A 21,860-nucleotide genomic window follows, 5' to 3' on the forward strand; every position below is an offset into this window, starting at 1 on the left:
GTGTGATGGAATACTCACCATTTGTTTAGATGAGTGCAGCTTCAACAATACTCAAGAAGCTCAACACCATCCAGGACAAAGTAGCCAACTTCAGTGGCAACCCATCTACCATTTTAAACATTCACTCCTTTCACCACCGGTGCACGACAGCGGCAGTGTTTACCATCGACAAGATACACTGCAGCACTTTCCAAGCCCAGGACTTCTACCACCTAGAAGGACAAGGGCAGCAGACACATAGGAACACCAACACCTGCAAGTTCCCTTCCACATGACACACCGTCTTGACTTGGAACTGTATCACCGTTCCTTCATGTTGCTGGGTCAAAAACCAGGAACTCCCTCCCTAACTGCTTTGGGGGTGTACCTAGAACAATATGAACTACAATGGTTCAAGAAGGTAGCTCACCACCACCTTCTCAAGGGCAAGTAGGGATGGGCAACAAATTTTTTTTTTATTCATTCACGGGATGTGGGCGTCGCTGGCCAGGCCAGCATTTATTACCCATCCCTAATTGCCCTTGAGAAGGTGGTGGTGCGCTGCCTTCTTGAACCGCTGCAGTCCATGTGGGGTAGGTACACCCACAGTGCTGTTAGGAAGGGAGTTCCAGGATTTTGACCCAGCAACAGTGAAGGAACGGCGATATAGTTCCAAGTCAGGGTGGTGTGTGACTTGGAGGGGAACTTGCAGGTGGTGGTGTTCCCATGTATTTGCTGCCCTTGTCCCTCTAGTTGGTAGAGGTCGCGGGTTTGGAAGGTGCTGTCGAAGGAGCCTTGGTGCATTGCTGCAGTGCATCTTGTAGATGGTACACACTGCTGCCACTGTGCGTCGGTGGTGGAGGGAGTGAATGTTTGTAGATGGGGTGCCAATCAAGCGGGCCGCTTTGTCCTGGATGGTGTTGAGCTTCGAGTGTTGTTGGAGCTGCACCCATCCAGGCAAGTGCAGAGTATTCCATCACACTCCTGACTTGTGCCTTGTAGATTGTGGACAGGCTTTGTGGAGTCAGGAGGTGAGTTACTCGCCTCAGGATTCCTAGCCTCTGACCTGCTCTTGTAGCCACGGTATTTATATGGCTACTCCAGTTCAGTTTTCGGTCAATAGTAGCCCCTAGGGTGTTGATAGGGGGGGATTCAGCGATGGTAATGCCATTGAATGTCAAGGGGAGATGGTTAGATTCTCTTTTGTTGGAGATGGTCATTGCCTGGCACTTGTGTGGCGCAAATGTTACTTGCCACTTATCAGCCCAAGCCTGGATATTGTCCAGGTCTTGCTGCATTTCTACACAGACTGCTTCAGTATCTGAGGAGTTGCGAATGGTGCTGAACATTGTGCAATCATCAGCGAACATCCCCACTTCTGACCTTATGATTGAAGGAAGGTCATTGATGAAGCAGCTGAAGATGGTTGGGCCTGGGACACTACTCTGAGGTACTTCTGCAGTGATGTCCTGGAGCTCAGATGATTGACCTCCAACAACCACAACCATCTTCCTTTGCGCTAGGTATGACTGCAGCTGGCATTGCCAGTGATGCTGACATCCCATGAAAGAACAGTGGGGGTTTTTTTTCCATGTTTGCACTTGCTGCTGTTCAATCTTCAGTCTGTTAACACCTTATCTGTACTAATGCTTTGTCTTTCAACTCACCATTAACATATTGTTTGCCTTTGCTCCATGACCTTTTGGTCAGCTATGTGGCCTTGTCCAATCTACACCTTCTCCTTTGTTATCTCTTGCCCCACCCCCACCTTACTTGCTTATAACCTGTGACATTTCTAATATTTGTCAGTTCCGAAGGGTCACTGACCCGAAACATTAACTCTGCTCCTCTTTCCACAGATGCTGCCAGACCTGTTGAGTGGTTCCAGCATTTCTTGTTTTTAATTTCAGCTTTCCAACATAACTTCTGTTTATAACATGGGATATAAATAAGAATATCCTTATTTATTTTCAAAACTAACAAAATGTCCAAAAAAAGACACATAATTGAGAAGACCTACTATGACTTTCAAAAAATAGCAAAAATAAAAGAAGCACTTCCATCATTACTTTAATGGCTTCCAGGGCCATTTTAATTATTTGTTAGGTCCCCTGTTCATTGGTGGTGGTATGGGTGCTGAGGAAACATTTGCTACTCAGTGCATGGATGAAACATAATACAATCATAGCTTAATTATGGAGCAAATTTTGTTACATCCATTCAGGAGATGGAAATAGTCCTGTAGAAAATTAATTTAATTGGCGATACTTCATGAGTGAACAATATACTCCATGACATAACTTCCAACATGGATTTCCCCCATTGTACCTTCAAATTATCATTGCCAGCTCTCTCACATACTGAATAAGTTGTTTTCTCAACACTGAAAAAAAAATCCAATTGATGTACTCCATTTGAGGAAAAAAATATTTTTAATTATTCATTTATGATGAAGACTGTTACTAGGAATGATTTTTTAATGCTAGTTATGAGAGCTCTCATCTTCCTCTAAAGAGGAGTAGATGCCAACTCAAAACATTCTCTTGCCATTAACAAGGAAAGAAATTCACAGGCTTAGACATATATCAAAGTTCCTGCATTATTGCTGGGTCAAAATCTTAGAACTCCCTACCTAATAGTAGCAGGGAGAACCTTCACCACACGGACTGTAGTGGTTCCAGAAGGCCCACCACCACCTTCTCCAGGGAAACTAGGAATAGGCAATAAATGCCTGCCTTGTTTTCATGAGGTTATGCTACCCTGAGAACCAAACATGAGAAAATGTACTTCGCATGGCCCAAGACAACATAAAATCAAAAATAGCTGCTGTGGAGAGAGGAACCAATTTTGTTTCAAAATCTTTGAGGTTATGTGTGATAAATTTGCCAAATCTATTGCATCTGTTTTCTTTAGCAAGCAGGAAATAAAAATAATTCTGAGATTATTACCGTCTTTGGGAAGAAGTTCTATTTACTGTAACGTCAAATTCATTTACCAGCTTCTAAGACATGACAAATGTGAAGAGATAGGGATGGAATTCTCCTTTCCCTTGGCCATATAAATGAATTTTTACCTCATTTTTTGAAGAAGATTTCAAAATTTTATGCTTGGAATAATCACAAGCGTTGAGTGGGGTGCCCCGTGGCCTGTGCTGGGACAGCTGGAGTAGCTATAAAAGCCAATACTAGAGTGACAGACTCTTCCACAGGTGCTGCAGATAAAATTGGTTGTCGGGGCCGTTACGCAGTTGGCTCTCTCCTTGCGCTTCTGTCTTTTTTCCTGCCAACTGCCAAGTCTCTTCGACTTGCCACACTTTAGCCCCGCCTTTGTGGCTGCCCGCCAGCTCTGGCGATCGCTGGCAACTGATGCCAAGGATTCTCCGGAGGCAGCGAAGATGGAATGAATTGAGACGTCGCTCTTGGCTGACATACGTTGTCCAGGCCTCGCTGCCGTAGAGCAAGGTACTGAGGACACAGGCTTGATACATGCGGACTTTTGTATTCACCAAGCTGGTTCAATGTGAACTCAGAGGACAGCTAAGATCTTACCAAGAGAACCTAGTAGGTTTTGCACTTGGGCTGAATGACAAGCAGTGCAAGATTGAAAAATGCAAAGAACAGGAGGCTGACACACTCTACGAGCGGGATTAAATTTACCCAGGGAGAAGTTGCAGGATACCTATGGAGAATTGTTAACTCGTCGCTCATCTCGTCCAACAGTGCGAGGTGACAATAAACAAAGCAAACAGGATTTTGGGTTATATTGTTGAGTCCCTTCAGTTGAAATCCAGACTCATGCTGAAGCTGTACTGTAGCCCAGTCAGGATTTATGTGAATGCAGTCCTTCTTGCCACAACATAATAGGACAACCCAAAGGAGAGAAAAAAAGACTGATCTCCTAGGTCAGTGGGAAGAGTTGGTGATCTTCAACTTCAAAAGGAGGAGTCCCAGTGGGGACCTTAGGAAGTATACAAGATACCCAACAGGGTAAAGTAAATAAACCCAAACAATACTTTCAAATACACCCATGTAATAGGACAAGAGAGAACAGGTTCATAGTTGTGAAGGGAAAATTTAGAAATGTATAAAAAAGATGGTCAACAGCTGGTGTTGAGGCCCAGATGTTGGGCTCATTTAAGAATCATCTAGACACTATAATAGGAAGATGGTAGAGTTGGCATTCTAAAAGAAGATCAAAAGAAAGCAGTCCACCTGACCACCTTGTGATTTGAAGTTTATAATCCAATGTATAAAATTTAAATAAAAGCAAAATACTGCGGATGCTGGAAATCTGAAATAAAAACAAGAAATGCTGGAATCACTCAGCAGGTCTGGCAGCATCTGTGGAAAGAGAAGCAGAGTTAACGTTTCGGGTCAGTGACCCTTCTTCGGAACTGACAAATATTAGAAAAGTCACAGATTATAAACAAGTGAGGTGGGGGTTGGGCAAGAGATAACAAAGGAGAAGGTGCAGATTGGACCAGGCCACATAGCTGACCAAAAGGTCATGGAGCAAAGGCAAACAATATGTTGATGGTGTGTTGAAAGACAAAGCATTAGTACAGATTAGGTGTAAATACACTGAATATTGAACAGCAGCAAGTGCAAACCTGAAGAAAAACAACCTGAAAAAAACAGTGGGTAAGCAAACTGAACAAACCAAGATGAAATGAAATAAATGCAAAAAAAGATTGTAAAAAATGTAAAAAGGAATGTAAAAAAAAAGAAAAAATAACTAAAAATGAAAGTAAAATGGGGGGCTGTCGTGCTCTGAAATTATTGAACTCAATGTTCAGTCCGGCAGGCTGTAGTGTGCCTAATCGGTAGATGAGATGCTGTTCCTCGAGCTTGCGTTGATGTTCACTGGAACACTGCAGCAATCCCAGGACAGAGATGTGAGCATGAGAGCAGGGGGGAGTGTTGAAATGGCAAGCAACCGGAAGCTCAGGGTCCTGCTTGCGGACTGAGCGGAGATGTTCCGCAAAGCGGTCACCCAGTCTGCGCTTGGTCTCCCCAATGTAGAGGAGACCACACAGTGAGCAGCGAATACAGTATACTACATTGAAAGTAGTACAAGTAAATCGCTGCTTCACCTGAAAGGAGTGTTTGGGGCCTGGGATAGTGAGGAGAGAGGAGGTAAATGGGCAGGTATTACACCTCCTGCGATTGCAGGGGAAGGTGCCCCGGGACGGGGACGAGGTGGTGGGGGTAATGGAGGAGTGGACCAGGGTGTCGCGGAGGGAACGATCCCTTCGGAATGGTAACAGGGGAAGGGAGGGGAAGATGCGACTGGTAGTGGCATCACGCTGGAGGTGGCGAAAATGGCGGAGGATTTAAACCCAGCTTGATTGTAAGTACTTGTCAGTAGAACAAATATACCCCATACTTATCCAGAAAAAAAATCTTCCATTTGCTAAAACTGACATCTTGGAACTGAGGCACACAAGGAGCTGTGGATTTAATGACTATTGTAGTCCGAGTTTCTCTGGCGTCACACTGTACAGAGTCAGATGTGATGAGTTCATTATTGCATTTGCTCCTGAAACAATATGGACTCTTATGGCAGCCATTTGAGGGTGTGCTACTCTTGATTTTTCTTTTACAAAAATGACAGAAGGTACACATGTAAGGAACCCTTTAAAAAACAAACCTCTGTAGATCATATCTACATGGTTCAGTATATTTAAGTGTATAAAATCTTGGGTAATGTAGCAGCAACAAGAATGTTGTCTGTATCAGCATTCACTTCCACCATTTGGATTTTGTTCATAGTTCTTCAGAACTAATGCAATATGGTTTACCTTATCTAGGTCCCCCTTATACACATTTACAACTCGCAACAACATAAATCTTGTAATAAATTCTAATCACAGGTTACTGATCAATATATGCTCACACAAGTGTGTACTCCAGTAGATATGCAAAGATGAAAATCAATTTTACACTGATGATGCAGTAAAAGCAAGATAATGCAGTGGCTGAAGCCCACTATCAGACAGTGCCATGATGAGGAGTTCAGGAATGTCAAACCTTTCAGTATTTTAGCAACTCTGAACCCAGAGACCTGTTATCTCCTTAGAGGAAGCTCTAGCCTAACAAATTGAGTTTAAGAGAATAGCTCTTCTTTCCCAAGCTAACCTGGGTTGTCATGGCCAACACCAAGGGACTAATCATTTGAGCTGAAATGAAGGGGTGGTATGTTTTATTTTACTGCACATTATAGGGTCCTTTTGATTTATCAAATGGTAATATTAAACTCTCATATGGTTAAATTGATTACACAGAATATATAGATTCCTTCTCTACCACTATTTCCAATGGTAATCTCATAAGGGGATGGTGATACATTCCAGGTCAGTCAGTGCCATATCAAATACCCAATGCTACTGCATGTCTTACTATTTGCACCATTAGTGAATTCACAAAACATGGGCAGATTGTAATCTGAACTGTAATCCAGTGTACTATCAACCAGCACATTTACATCTCACTACATGTTTCATGCACTGTTTCAGAATGGTGCTTAGTCTTCAGATTTAAATAAGGGCAATTCAGCTAAAATCACCCTTTACATATACCTAAACTTAGCACAACATAGCTCACAGTAAAAATACTAACCAAGCAATTAGCAAAACAGTTACCATAAGTACATTTTCAACCTCTTAGCACCTGAAACACAAAATAACTCTGTTCCCAAATATGCCAAAAGATCATATGTTTGTATTTCTTTTTTTAAATTAATTTTAATTTTATTCCTATTCTGCATCCACAACTGAGTGATCATAATTGGCTGACAAGAATCAGTCTTTTGCGGGATGACAACCATTTGCACTCCCTCCCTGAAATGAAACTTTGCAGCAGTAGAATACTCCACTGAGGAGCCTGGGGATAGATATAAACTGTGCCCATTTAAGGAAATAAGCCTTCCATGATGATTGACAACGCAGTTATTCAAACTCTTGAAAATTGGCAGATACCCTACAACCTGCCCAATCTGGTTGCATTTGTACACATTTAGTGCAAAAAATTATTGCAACTTATTCCAAGTTTTATTTTCGTCCTCCATTCCATTGTTCAAATTTCACCCCATTGTGTTCTCACTGTTGCTTCCAGAGGCCTTCAGCTGTGAAGATCAGGTGCAGTATTCAGCATAGTCTGAGACTAAGAACCTGCTACAGTTCCAACAGAAGGCATATTTTAGAAATCTTCAAGTGTTATAATTCCTTATTAAAGCTTACAATGGATCTAAACATGTGTTGACTTTCCATTCCATTAACAGTTTCTAAACTATCAATATGGGGTTGGTGTGATGGGTGACACTGATAGTGTGTATATTGCACATTTTACATATTATAGTGTATACACATATTACGACGTCACAAAACAGCTACTCAACACCGTGACAAACGTTTCTAATTGTAATGCCAACACTAACCCCAATGCATAATCCATTCAGTCCAGTACCGGACTTAAAAATACATTAGCACAGCTGTAATCAGCACTTGTGCAAAAGCGCTAAGTGATAAATATCCTTCTTTGGATACTGTATCAGTTAACATGCAAGGCATATCCCTATTCAATGGCAAACAAAAACAAACTGGACCCAAAATTACACTGTTAACAGTCTGGCTGACAACTAGTGTCATTGCACAGAATTACTTTATCACTAGCAATTTCATGGATTCACTGATTAATTTGTAAGTTTATAAATTCCCTCTGACGGGTTTACTGAAAGCTAACTCACATGTACTTGGTTTATTAGTTCACAGCCAGGTGAAGGTCCATTGTGGTTTTCCCCATGCTAGTGCGGCTCATGTTATCGGATTGATATCAAAATGGAACTAGAATTAGATGTTTCAAATTAATTCGTCTGGATGGAGAGTTTGAAAATATTGAAACCTGGCAAAACCCTCAATTTTTTTGCAACTCCACTGAGGAGGGAAATGGAGAAGCAAAATGTTCTTCCCTCCAAAACAAATTTGGTTTGTGGATTAAAATAAAAACCCCTTTTGCCTCAACTGTCTGTTGTGGCTAGGGCCAGTCAGAAACAAGTGGAGGTCACCACACAAACAAATCACTATCTTGAAGCAACTGCAGCCCCTAGAGGATAATTAGAGAACAGCAACTGTTTCTATTACCTATTCCCGACTTTCCCAGGTGAAGTAGCTGGGAATTGAGAGGTAAGGAAGTAGAAAGGGAAAGGGAAAATTAAGGTAGCATGTATTATAATATCCATATAATCAAAACTAGGTAACTGCAAATTGTCAAGGAGAGGACAAAAATAATGAATAGGTCAGTCAAAATAAAACTGCTGTGAAGTTTAAAAATCAATCACATGAACCATCCTTCCATCCATCCCTCCATCGCTCATCCACCTTGGAGCAATCGAACTCTGGTTTTCCTACACGCCTGTTAATGTCATTATGGAGAAGGCACATCCACTGTGAAAATTTATACCTGGTGCTCGTGTCCGGAGGCATTGTCGTCAGTCTACAACAGTGGAATAAAGGCATAGGATCAGCATCAGGAGAGGGAATCCAAGTTTTCCAAATGTTTCACTGTGCAAACTCTATGTTATCTTATTATGCCTTGACATTGCTACATTGCAGAGGGAAATGTCTCCAGTGCTTGCTACCAGGGCGAGAAAACCACATACAACTTTTTAAATCCGATACATAACACTGTTCAATCAAAAACAAAGCAGGCATGTTATATCCAGCAGTTGCCTCCCTGCTGCCACCCAACTCTGCAGCCAGCCTCCCTATTTTTATTCTTTCGTGGGATTTGGGCGTTGCCGGCAAGGCCAGCATTTGTTGCCCATCCCTAATTGCCCTTGACAACGGAGAGGCTTGCTAGGCCATTCCAGTTAAGAGTCAACCACATTGCTGTGGGTCTGGAGACACATGTAGGCCAGACCGGGTAAGGATGGCAGATTTCCTTCCTTAAAGAACATTAGCAAACCAGATGGGTTTTAATGACAATCGATGGTAGTTTTATGGTCACCATTACTGGGACTAGCTTTCAATTCCAATTTTTTGTTAATTAATTGAATTTAAGTTCCACCAGCTGCCATGGTGGGGATCTGAATCGGTGTCCCCAGTGCATTAACCTGGGCCTCTGGATTACCAGTCCAGTGATATTGCCACTAAAGGCCAGCTTGGGTTTGCAAATGAAACCCAACCCAAGCCCGAGTCCTTTCATTTTTTCCCACGCCCGACCCGACAATCGGAATGTTCAGTTAACCTAGCTTCCGTTTGTCATTTTTTAAGCTGATGCAGATAAGCAACCAAAACTGTAACTGGACTTGAAAGGTTGTTTAAAAAGTACATTAACATTGGATCCACATACCGGAGGTGGTGATAGGGGGTGTCCGACTCAGCCCGGCCCGGCCCGGCCTGACCCCGAATGCCGGACCTGGAAGAGCGACCTGATCCGACCCGAACCCGACACATGTCGTCGGGTCCGGGTCAGGTCGCCATGCTCTAATTGCCACTATGCCACCGTCTCCCCCTAAATCCACAGCCATGGCAAACTTAATACTGCAGCCCTATTGCACAACTCACCAGTCTATGGAGAATCACACCAGATCTCAACTAAGGTCCCAGATGCAGCTTGCTTCCTCCATTCAAACCCTTTGAGCCCATACCCAAAGTTCACTAACATCCCAACGTACTGCCTATTCCCATGTCCTGCTATTCTTGACCTGACCTCAACCTGCCTCCTTGACCTGGAAACTGACCTAAAACTCAGTTCTAGGGCACAGGCTCCACTGACCAAATGTCACCCGTCCAGCTACATCTGACTGAACTGTGGCCTAAACAACCCATTGCCTTGAGACCCTTTCCTAAGTGCCAGCCTCTAGCCCAATATGTCAACCTCAAACTAGACATTTATATTTACTTATGCACTGTAAGCATTTCATATATTTAACAATTTTACACAGTGACCGACGGCACCATACAGACCTGAAAGGTCCTGGATTCAAATCGCTGTGTATGCAAAGCTGAAGTAGCACTCGCAGTGTTAACCGGTGGGTTTCAATGCCCCTTTGGTTGCAGGAAGGAAAGAGAAAAGCAGCCAGGGATCCGACTCTTAGTCACTATCCAGCAACTCCTGCTGGACATGCCTGTGTTGTCATCAGGGAATGTCAAGAATGAGCTCAGCTGTGATGGACCCTTAGGTGAGGTGCAAGAACACAACCATGGCATTGTAATTCCAGCAACAAGTCAACGCCCTTCATGAAAGGAAGGAATGAGTGAAAACTGGAGCGGGGAAGAAAAAGGCTGGGAAATAGATATGCCAACCATGTCAATCTTTGCTTTTCCATTTCATAGACTGAAAAATTGAATCAGGTTTTAGTCAAGCAAGTTTTTCCAAAGTCGCCTTCATCTCCCAATTGCACGGCGGAAGCATGGAGATAAAATGAAAAGAGCTAATTTAACCTAATTTAAACTTGGGACAAAAGGTGGGGGTGGGAGGTGGAGGGAAGACATTGGGAGCCAAATTTAAAAAAAAAAAAAAAAAAATCACAGTTAAAACTAATAAAAAGGGCAAGAGAATAAAGTGAATTATGGATAGCAGGACAAAGCAGGGATTGCTTTAAGTTATTTTAAATTATTTTTCAAGTGTTTAAGTTTAATCCTAAACTACAAAAACAAACTCATAAAAATAAAAATAAATCTGGCACTGTAGATTTAATCATAAACTATAAAAATACAGTTCCAGATTTCCCTTTGCTGTTTGAGTAGCTTTAATGTGATTTTACTCCGGACTGATCTGCCCAGACAGAGAGAAATTAGCCTCCAACAGTCGGCCAAAGGATTCTCACAGTAACTAACTAAACAAACACACAAATTAGTAATACCACGCTGACCTGTCTCTCAAGTCTTCTGCACACTCCTCACAGGGAAAGAACTTTGAAAACAAAGAAATAAATTGCTTCATGTCCTCCTGTTGATTATTGCTGGGCTTGTCTGGGAAATATGCTGCCATTGTATGAAGGAAAGACCAGGTGCTCCTCCCCAGTTCTTCACGGTCTAAAGGGCATTCAACAGGACGTTCTTTATCCAGGTCTTCTGTAACATCCTGTAGTTGAACAAGAATAGTGGATCTTAAAAATGATATAAATGATTAATGCTTTAAGATTTATAGAAATTTACAGTAAGGAAGGAGGCCATTTGGCCCATCACGTCTACACCGGCCAGCAAGGAACCATCCAGCCTAATCCCACTCTCCGGCTCTTGGTCCATAGTGTTGTACATTACGACATTTCAAGTGCCTATCTAAGTACTTTTTAAATGTTAAGTGGGTTTCTGCCTCTACCAACCTTTCAAGCAGTGCGTTCTAGATCCCCACCACCCTCTGGGTGACAAAATATCCATTTGAATCCCCTCTAAACTTCCTACCTCTTACTCTAAATCTATGCTCTCTGGTTGTGGACCCCCCAACCAAGGGCATAGGGCCTTCCTATCCACTGTAGTTAGTCCCCTTATAATTTTATACACTTCAATCAGGTCTCCCCTCAGCCTCCTCTGTTCCAAAGAAAACAACCCTAACCTATCCAATCTTTCCTCATAACTAAAATTCTCCAATCCAGGCAACATCCTTGTAAATCTCCTCTGTGTCCTCTCTAGTGTAATCACATCTTCCCTATAGTGTGGTGACCATAACTACACGTAGTACTCCAGCTGTGGCCTAACTTGTGTGTTATACTGTTCCAGCATAACATCCATGCACGTATATTCTGTGCCTTGGCTAATAAAAGCAAGTATCCTGTATGCCTCCTTGACCACCTTATCTACCAGTGCAGCCATCTTCAGGGATCTGTGGATTGGCAGTCCAAAGTCCCTCTGCTGCTCTACACTTTTCATATTCTACCAATTATTGTATATTCCTTTGCCTTATTAGCCTTCCTCAAATGCATTACCTCACACTTCTCCAGACTGAACTCCATTTGCCACTGCTCTGCCCACTTGACTAGTCCATTTATATCTTCCTGCAGTCTACAGCTTACTTCATTATCAACCACATGGCCAATTTTTGTATCATCTACAAGCTTCTTAATCAAACCTGCTACATTCAAGTCCAAATCATTGATATATACCACAAAAAACAAGGGGCCTAGCACTGTGGAACCCCACCGGAATCAGCCTTCCAGTCACAAAAACACCCATCAACCCTTGCTTCCTGCCATTAAAACAATTTTGGATCTAACTTGCCACTTTGCCTTGGATCCCATGGGCTTTTACTTTCATGACCAGTCTGCTACGTGAGGCCTCATCAAAAGCCTTGCTAAAATCCATATAGACTACATTAAATTCACTACCCTCATCGACCTTCCTTATTACCTTCTCAAAAAATTCAATGTTAGTCAAACACAACCTTCCCTTAACAAATCCATGCTGAATGTCTTTGATTAATCTGTGCTGCTTCAGACAGGTTGTAGGTTGTGTGTGTAACTTTCACTTCTCACCTCCCAACTGACCGTAATAGTGTTTTGTTAAAAATGATGCGTTAGCCAGAGTGTTTTTAGGGTCAAATAAACAGACAAACAACAGGTTTTCTCGTAGAATTAAAAAAAGGCGAAATTTTTATTTGAACAGCAAAACCTGAATTGTTTGCAACCTTCACCCACTCATGCATTCACACATACTTGAATACACAAGAATCAATAGAGAGTAAAAGGATAGGATGCAATTAAAGTCGAAAGTGATGCAAGAGTTCATGGTTCAAAGAAACCTGTTGAATCTTCTTGGGAGGAAAGTCTTTTCAAAGGTGCAGGCCTGCATGAACTTGCTGAGGTGTTGTAGATTTCTGGTGGGTTAATACTGCAGACCAGAGGCAGTGGTCACTTTTTAAGTTCTCTGATGCAGCAAGTTGAAGTATATATCAGCAGCAGAACTTCTTCCTTGTGCAGGACCGATCTCACAGTCTTTGGCTGGAACTGGCCTTTGGTGGTCTATTCTTTACATACACTCTCTCTCCATAGGGCTACCTTTTAAGGTAAAAATCCATCACCTTTGAGTCTCTGTCAGGTGACAGAAGGTTCTCTCCCCTGGTGTGACCACACAATGGTCCAGGATATGGAAACCATTGCTACCTTGGCATCTGAATGGGGACCATTCTGTTACAATGGTGCTACTTCACTACCCATTCATCCGGGTTTGGGCTGTGGAGTCAGTCTGTCTTACAGAACCTTTATTAGTTCCATTCCCATAAATAGGAGCCATCAACATTTAGTGGGTTCTTTTCAATTTCAATGGGTTTTCCCCAGAGCTAATTCAGACACAGTTAATGAGTTTCGGCTTTGCAGACAGGCTTGTTGATTGCTAGTACTGGGGGGGTGGGTGGGGGGGTCACCCGACCTGTACTTCATTTTGTCTGCAATACTGATGCACCCATTTTCTTGTGATTCAGTTTACCAGTTGATTTTTTTATTGCCATAATTCCTGCAGTTCATTATTTATTTCATCACGGCTCCTTCCAAGAATAACAGTGTCTTTCTAAATTAAGATTTATCCTGTCCCTCAGAATGTTTTTCAATAACTTTCCCACCACCAAGGATAGGCTGACTGGCCTGTAATCACTCGGTCTATCCTTTTTTCGCTTTTCAAACAATGGTACACTAGCTGTCCTCCAGTCCTCTGGCATCATGCCTGTAGCCAGAGAAGATTGGAAAATGGTCTGAATTTCTGCTATTTCTTCTCTTACTTTCCTCAACAGCCTAGGATATATTTCATCCGGGTCTGTAGACTTATTCACTTTCAAAGATGTTATAACGCTTAATTAATACTTCTTCGCTCACTATGTTAATTCCATCTGATATTTCACACTCCTGCTCCCTGATTTCAATGTCTGTTTCATCCCTCCCTGACTGCAATGTCTGTTTCATCCCTTGTTTGTAAAAACAGACACAAAGTACTCATTAAGAACCATACCCATGTCCTCCGCCTCCACACACAGGTTAGCCTTATGTTCTCCAATAGGCATTACCCTTTCTTTAGTTACCCTCTTGCTCTTAATGTATTTATAAAAATCTTTGGGTTTTACTTGCCAACTTTCCTTGATTTTACTTGCCAATATTTTTTCGTGCCCTCTCTTTGCTTTCCTAATTTCATCCCTACACTATTTACATTCCTCTAGGTTTTCTGCAGTATTGAGCCCCCCCGTATCAGTCATACAAATTAGAAGGAGTAGGCCACTCGGCCCTTCAAGCCTGCTCTGCCACTGAACAAGTTCGTGGCTGAACTGATTACTCCACATTTCCATCTACCCTCGATAACCTTCGACCCGCTTGCTTACCAAGAATCCATCTACCTCTACCTTAAAAATATTCAAAGACTCTGCTCCACCGCCTTTTGAGGAAGAGAATTCCAAAGACTCACCACCCTCAGAGAAAAGATTTCTCCTCATCTCGGTCTTAAATGGGCGACACTTTATTTTTAAACAGTGACCCCTAGTTTGAGATTCTCCCACAAGGGAAAACATCCTTTCTACATCCACCCTGTCAAGACCCCTCAGGATCTTACATGTTTCAATTAAGTCACCTCTTACTCTTAATTCCAGCGGATACAAGCCTAGCCTGTCCAATCTTACCTCAAAAGACAGCCCGCCCATTCAAGGTATTAGTCTAGTAAACTTTCACTGTACTGCCTTCATCCTTCCTTAAATAAGAAAACCAGTACTGTACACAGTACTCCAGATGTGGTCTCACCAATGCCCTGTATAGCTGAAGCATAACCTCCCTAATTTTGTATTCAATTCCCCTCGCAATAAACAATAACATTCTATTAGCTTTCCTAATTACGTGCTGTACCTGTATATTAACTTTTTGCGATTCATGCACTAGGACACCCAGATCCCTCACCATTTAGATAATATGCTTCTTTTTTATTCTTCCTGCCAAAGTGCACAATTTCGCACTTTCCCACATTATACTCCATTTGCCAGGTTTTTGCCCACTCACTTAACCTATCTATATCCCTTTGTACCCGCATGTCCTGTTCATAAGTTACTTTCTTACCTATTTTTGGGTCATCAGCAAATTTAGCAACCATACCTTCGGTCCCTTCATCCAAGTCATTTATATAAATGGTAAAAAGTTGAGGCCCAGCACAGATCCCTGTGGCACACCTCTTGTTACATCTTGTCAACCAGAAAATGACCCACACTCTAGGGGCAGCACAGTGGCGCAGTGGTTAGCACTGCAGCCTCACAGCTCCAGCGACCCGGGTTCGGTTCTGGGTATCGCCTGTGCGGAGTTTGCAAGTTCTCCCTGTGACCGTGTGGGTTTCCGCCGGGTGCTCCAGTTTCCTCCCACAGTGAATGACAGGTTGATAGGTAAATTGGCCATTGTAAATTGCCCCTAGTGTAGGTAGGTGGTAGGAGAATTGAGGGAAGGTGGGAATGTGGTTGGGAATATGGAATTAATGTAGGATTAGTATAAATGGGTGGTTGATGGTCGGCAGACTCGGTGGGCCGAAGGGCCTGTTTCAGTGCTGTATCTCTCTATGACTCTGTTTCCTGTTAGCTAGCCAATCTTCTATCCATGCCAATATATTACCCCCTACACCATGAGCTTTTATTTTCTGCAATAAACCTTCGATGTGGCACCTTATCAAATGCCTTCTGAAAATCTAAGTACAGTACATCCACCTGTTCCCCTTTATCCACAGCACATGTAAAACAGGGAGGTTACTTTATCCTCTCCTTTAAGCCCCTTGACATCAAGCGGGCTCTAGTTTCATTAGTCCCACCCTTTTTCTTTAAGGGAACATACTTGCTGTAAACCCTCACTATCTCTTCCTTGAATGTCTCCCACTGATCTGGTACTGATTTACCTTCAAGTAGCTGTTTCCATCCACTTTAGCTAAATCACATCTCAGCTTAGTAAAATTAGCTTTTCTCCAATTGAAAACTTTTATTGCTGGTCGATCTTTGTCCTTTTCCATAACTATGCTAAAATATAACTGAATTATGATCACTTCCACCAAAGTGCTCGCCAACTAATACCCCTTTAGCTGCCCAGCTTCACTCCCTAAAACTACATCCAGAACTGGCCCTCTTTTGTTCGGTTTGCTACGTACTGGCTAAAAAAATTCCCCCGAATGCATTTTAAGAATTCTGCTCCCTCTGTGTTTTTCACACTAATTCTATCCCAGTTAATATTAGGGTAATTAAAATCCACTATTAATGCCCTATTGTTTTTGCACTTCTCAGAGATTTGCCTGCATATTTGCTCTTTTATCTCCCTTACTGTTTGGAGGTCTATATACACTCCCAGTAGTGAGATTGCTCTTTCGTTGTTCTTCCGTTCAACCCATCTGGCCTCATTTGATGATCCTTCTACCAATATCATCGCTCTTCACAGCTATAATTGTTTCTTTGATCAATACTGCAACTCATCCTCCTCCTTTTTTATTTATCCCCCTCTCTATCTCGTCTGAAAACCCTGTAACCAGGAATGTTGAGCTGTCATTCCTGCCCTTCTTTCAACCATGTCCCAGTAATAGGTATTATATCATATTCCCACATGTCAATCTGTGCTCTCAGCTCATCTGCCTTTTTCCCTCGACTACTTGCATTGAAGTATATATCATTTACCACTGCCAAACTCCCTTGTTGTTACTTTCTAACCTTTGTTTCCTCTGTCTTCCAAACACGCTTACTAATTTTATGCCTTCCATTTCCAACTTTTCTTCTCTCCCATCTGAATCAACTCTCAGGCTCCCATCCCCCTGCCAAGCTCATTTAAACCCTCCCCAACAGCATTAGCAAAACCCCGTGAGGATATTGGTCCCGGTTCTGTTGAGGTGCAACCCATCTGACTTGTACAGGTTCACCTCCTGAAGCAGCAGTCCCAATGGCTCAGGAATCTAAAGCCCTCTCTCCTGCACCATCTCTCCAGCCATGTATGCATCAGCTCTAACTTCCTAATTCTGTACACACTAGCATGTGGCAATGTGGGAGCAATCCGGAGATTACTACCTTTCAGATCCTGCTTTTCAATCTCTCTCCTGGCTCCCTAAACTCTGCCTGCAGGACCTCATCCCTCTTTCTGCCTATGTCACTGGTCCCTGGAATGGATGAGGACCTCTGGTTCTTCACCCTCTACCCCTCAGAATATCCTGAATCCACTCTGTGACATCCTTTGACCCTGACACCACGGAGGCAATGTACCATCCTGCAATCACGTCTGCAGTTGTAAAAACACTTATCTGTTTCCCCCCCCTCCCCCAATTTATCGAATCCCCTACCACTATTGCTCTTTCACTCTTCTTCCTCCCCCTGTGCAGCTGAGCCACCTATGAAGCCATTGTCTTGGTTCTGCCTGCACTCCCCAGAGGAACCGTCACACTCACCAGGATTCAGAACTAAACTGAACGAATGAAACATTTTGCATTTGGACATGAGTAATTTCACAAGCATTCGTTTGCAGATTATATACAACTGCAATCAATGAAAAAAATCCCGCAATAACAAACCCTACTATACCTGGGCTATGACATTTTTTTTTTTAAAAAGCACTACATTGTAACAGTCATATTTTCCAAGAGTATATATTGGATTAGGTTCTATTGAGGGGATTCTGTTTAGAGAATGCAAATCAATGTTGTTAGTGAATTCAAATGTAAAGGTCTCACATGGGAGAAATTGCACACTTCAGAAAGGATGCCAAAGCCATCAATAGAACAGATTTACTAGAATTGTATCAGGAATGTGGGACTTCAGTTATTTTATTTAGAGATACAGCACTGAAACAGGCCCTTCGGCCCACCGAGTCCGTGCCGACCAACAACCACCCATTTATACTAACCCTACAGTAATCCCATATGCCCTATCACCTACCTACACTAGGGGCAATTTATGACAGCCAATTTACCTATCACCTGCAAGTCTTTGGCAGTGGGAGGAAACCGGAGCACCCGGAGGAAACCCACGCAGACACAGGAAGAACTTGCAAACTCCACACAGACAGTACCCAGAATTGAACCCGGGTCCCTGGAGCTGTGAGGCTGCGGTGCTAACCACTGCGCCGAGTTATGTGGAGTGACTGGAGAAGCTGGGGATGTCCTCTTTCGAGCAGGGAAAGTTCAGGGGAAATTTAGCAGGAAGTATTCAAAATCATGAGTTTTGATAAAGTAAATAAAGAGAATCTGTCTCCTGTGGCAGGAGGGTTAGTAACCAGAGGACACAGATTACAGATAATTGGCAAGAGAACCACAGGTGACATGAGAAAACTTTTTCTTTTACTCAGCAAGTTATGATGATCTGAAATGCACTGCCTGAAAAGCTGTTGGAAGCAGACTTTAATAACTTTCAAAAGGAACTTGGATAACTACTCAAAGGGGGAAAATTTGCAGGGCTATGGGGAAAGACCAAGGGGAAATAAAAATAATAGGATAGCTTTTTCAAAGAGCTTGCACGGGCACAATGGGCTGAACAGCCTCTGTGCTGTATCATTCTATAGGACAAAAATCACAAGCTGCACTATGTTATTAGCTTACATACATGCCAACTCGAGGTGCCAACCTTCCAGGATTGCTCTGAAGTCTCCAGGATTTAAAGACAAATCTCCAGGACATTGCTGTGAACAACCCAGGAGAAAAATCTGAGATATCAAAAAAACTGTTTTATAAAAAAATTCTTTTGAACATTTTTGTTTATTCGTAATAAAAAATACTGTGTATAGGAACAAGATTTATTTGACAGTCAAGAAGAATCATCGAATTAGGTAATTAAGAATCTACCTGTTTCCCAATTGGCATGGGCAGGAGGTGCGTTGCGAGTATAGACATGTTAGAACCATAGAAAAATTACAGCACAGAAGGAGGCCATTTGGCTCATCGCACCCTTGCCGGACTAAAAAACTAGTTACCTAATCTAATCCCACCTTCCAGCACCTGATCCATAGCTTTGCCGGTTACAGCACTTCAGGTGCATGTCCAGGTACCTTTTAAAAGAATTGAGGATTTCTGCCTCCACCACCATTCCTGGCAGCGAATTCCAGACACCCTCCACCCTCTGGGTGAAAAAGTTTCTCCTCATCTCCCCTCCAATCCTTCTACCAATCACCTTAAATCTGTGTCCCCTGGTAACTGACCTCCCTGCCAGGGGAAACAGGTCCTTTCTGTCCACTCCATCTAGGCCCCTCATAATTTTGTACACCCCAGTCAAGTCACCCCTCAGCCTCCTCAGTTCCAGGGAAAACAACCCTAGCCTATCCAATCTTTCTTCATAGCTGCAACCTTCAAGCCTTGGCAACATTCTTGTAAATATTCTCTGTACTCTCTCCGGACCAATAATGTCCTTTCTGTAATGTGGTGACCAGAACTCTACACAAAACCCCAGCTGTGGCCGAACCAGTGTTTCATACAGTTCCAGCATCACATCCCTGCTTTTTTACTCTCTACCTTGGCCAATAAAGGAATGCAATCCATATGCCTTCTTCACCACTCTAACTACCTGTCCTGCCACCTTCAGGGACCTGTTGACATGCACTCCAAGGTCTCTCACTTCTTCTACCCCTCTCAATATATTTATTATGCATTCCCTCGCTTTATTTGCCCTCCCAAAATGCAATGCCTCACAGTTCTCTGCATTGAATTCCATTTGCCACTTTTCCGCCCACTCAACCAAACCATTGATATTCTGGAGTCTACGGCTTTCCTCCTCGTTATTAACTGCACGGCCAATTTTTGTGTCATCAGCAAATTTCCCAATCATGCCTCCCACATTTAAGTCCAAATCATTAATATACACCACAAACAGCAACGGACCCAACACTGAGCCCTGTGGAACGCCACTGGAAACAGCTTTCCATTCGCAAAAACATTCATCGATTATTACTCTTTGTCTCCTGTTACTGAGCCAATTCTGGATCCAACCTGCCACCTTCCCCTGTATCCCATGGGCTTTCATTTTACTGACCAGTCTGCCATGCAGGACCTTGTCAAATGCCTTACTAAAATCTACGTAAACCACATCCACTGCACTACCCTCATCAATCCTCCTCAAAAAACTCAATTAAGTTAGTAAGACAGGACCTTTCCTAACAAATCCATGCTGACTATCCCTGATTAATCCCTGTCTAAGTGACAGTTTATGCTATCGCTCAGAATTGATTCGAACAATTTACCCTCCACTGAGGCCAGACTAACTGGACTATAATTATTTGGTTTATCCTTTGCTAAGGACAGATCGTTCAGGATCAGAAAGGGGATCGTGAAAACATGGCAAAGAGGAGACTGGAAGAAACTATGGTTCAGTGTAAAGTGAAGGAGTATTATGATGCTTAACTTCTGAAAAGAGGAGGAAAAAAAGCTTTTTGTTAAAGCACCAGATGAATCAAAGGATGAAATGGAACTGCAGACCAGGCCAGTTTAGAAATAGTGAGTCAGTGTTGCTGAAAAGAGATGGCATTGAGTGTGAATCTCAGGATGTGACTACAGCAATACTTTGAGGAATGCTGAATGTCTCAACGATATTTGTAATTGTGAGAGAATCCAAAAAGAAGTCACCAGGGAGCCACAGGCTACAGCTTTGATAGAAAACGGACAAAACTGGAGAGAACCATATCCCAATTCCTACAATCCCCCTGAACTGTGACCTTTGACCAGACGCCGCCGTCTCCGATCAGACGGTTGTCTATTCCGCTCCTCCACCTCCCCGCTCCCTCCCAACCCCCGACCTCACGGGATGAAACTGCTGACTCTCCCCATGGGGCCTCCTCCCCGGCGGCCGCTCTACCCATCACCTCCACCTTACCGCAGACACGCCCTGCTTTTTCTGTTCGCGAATCCACGTCTTGAAGTCCACGCAGGCCCGACACGGTTTTTTTGACTTGTCCCCGGGATTCCCGGTATTGCCGCCATTTCCCGCGGGGAAGGGAAACCCCATCAACGGTCCCGGCCTGGGCGCCGCCATCTTGGTTCGCAGGGCAGTCTGGGAGCAGCTGATTTTAAACCCAATGCTGGATCCCTCAGAGGGAGCTCCTGCACCAATCAATCCACCTTTCACTCTGCCCAGGCCCAGTGCTGGATCCCTCAGAGGGAGCTCCTGCTGCAATCAATCCACCTTTCACTCTGCCCAGGCCCAGTGCTGGATCCCTCAGTGGGAGCTCCTGCTGCAATCAATCCACCTTTCACTCTGCCCAGGCCCAGTGCTGGATCCCTCAGTGGGAGCTCCTGCTGCAATCAATCCACCTTTCACTCTGCCCAGGCCCAGTGCTGGATCCCTCAGTGGGAGCTCCTGCACCAATCAATCCGCCCTTCACCCTGCCCAGGCCCAGTGCTGGATCCCTCAGAGGGAGCTCCTGCACCAATCAATCCACCTTTCACCCTGCCCAGGCCCAGTGCTGGATCCCTCAGAGGGAGCTCCTGCACCAATCAATCCACCTTTCACTCTGCCCAGGCCCAGTGCTGGATCCCTCAGTGGGAGCTCCTGCTGCAATCAATCCACCTTTCACTCTGCCCAGGCCCAGTGCTGGATCCCTCAGTGGGAGCTCCTGCACCAATCAATCCGCCCTTCACCCTGCCTAGGCCCAGTGCTGGATCCCTCAGAGGGAGCTCCTGCACCAATCAATCCACCTTTCACCCTGCCCAGGCCCAGTGTTGGATCCCTCAGAGGGAGCTCCTGCACCAATCAATCCACCCTTCACCCTGCCCAGGCCCAGTGCTGGATCCCTCAGAGGGAGCTCCTGCACCAATCAATCCGCCCTTCACCCTGCCCAGGCCCAGTGCTGGATCCCTCAGAGGGAGCTCCTGCTGCAATCAATCCGCCCTTCACCCTGCACAGGCCTAGTGCTGGATCCCTCAGAGGGAGCTCCTGCACCAATCAATCCACTTTTCACCCTGCTCAGGCCCAGTGCTGGATCCTTCAGAG

The 21,860-nt window shown here is 43.8% G+C and overlaps 1 protein-coding gene across 2 annotated transcripts; it reads right to left on the reverse strand.

The window, feature by feature from the left end:
- Window positions 1-4,887: 4,887 nt before the first annotated feature.
- On the reverse strand, window positions 4,888-20,911 carry gfer (growth factor, augmenter of liver regeneration (ERV1 homolog, S. cerevisiae)). Of its 2 annotated transcripts, XM_068056806.1 has the most exons (4): window positions 20,745-20,911; window positions 10,852-11,063; window positions 8,436-8,468; window positions 4,888-7,150 (listed from the first exon to the last, which is right to left on the reverse strand). In XM_068056806.1, the coding sequence occupies exons 1-4, from the start codon at window positions 20,901-20,903 to the stop codon at window positions 7,111-7,113; spliced, it is 444 nt and encodes a 147-aa protein (XP_067912907.1). In that variant the 5' UTR covers window positions 20,904-20,911; the 3' UTR covers window positions 4,888-7,110. The 2 variants fall into 2 exon arrangements, with proteins under 2 accessions (XP_067912907.1, XP_067912905.1); XM_068056804.1 differs by having other exon boundaries at window positions 4,890-8,468.
- Window positions 20,912-21,860: the final 949 nt, after the last annotated feature.

This window comes from Heterodontus francisci, chromosome 24, assembly GCF_036365525.1.
Source record: "Heterodontus francisci isolate sHetFra1 chromosome 24, sHetFra1.hap1, whole genome shotgun sequence".
NCBI lineage: Eukaryota > Metazoa > Chordata > Chondrichthyes > Heterodontiformes > Heterodontidae > Heterodontus > Heterodontus francisci.

Coding starts and splice junctions, on each gene's coding strand:
- gfer (XM_068056804.1), bottom strand. CDS start 20,903: ATGGCGGCGCCCAGGCCGGGACCGTTGATGGGGTTTCCCTTCCCCGCG. Junction 11,064..20,744: donor AAAAGCAGGGCGTGTCTGCG/GTAAGGTGGAGG, acceptor GTTCAACTACAG/GATGTTACAGAAGACCTGGA. Junction 8,469..10,851: donor GCAGAAGACTTGAGAGACAG/GTCAGCGTGGTA, acceptor CCACTGTTGTAG/ACTGACGACAATGCCTCCGG.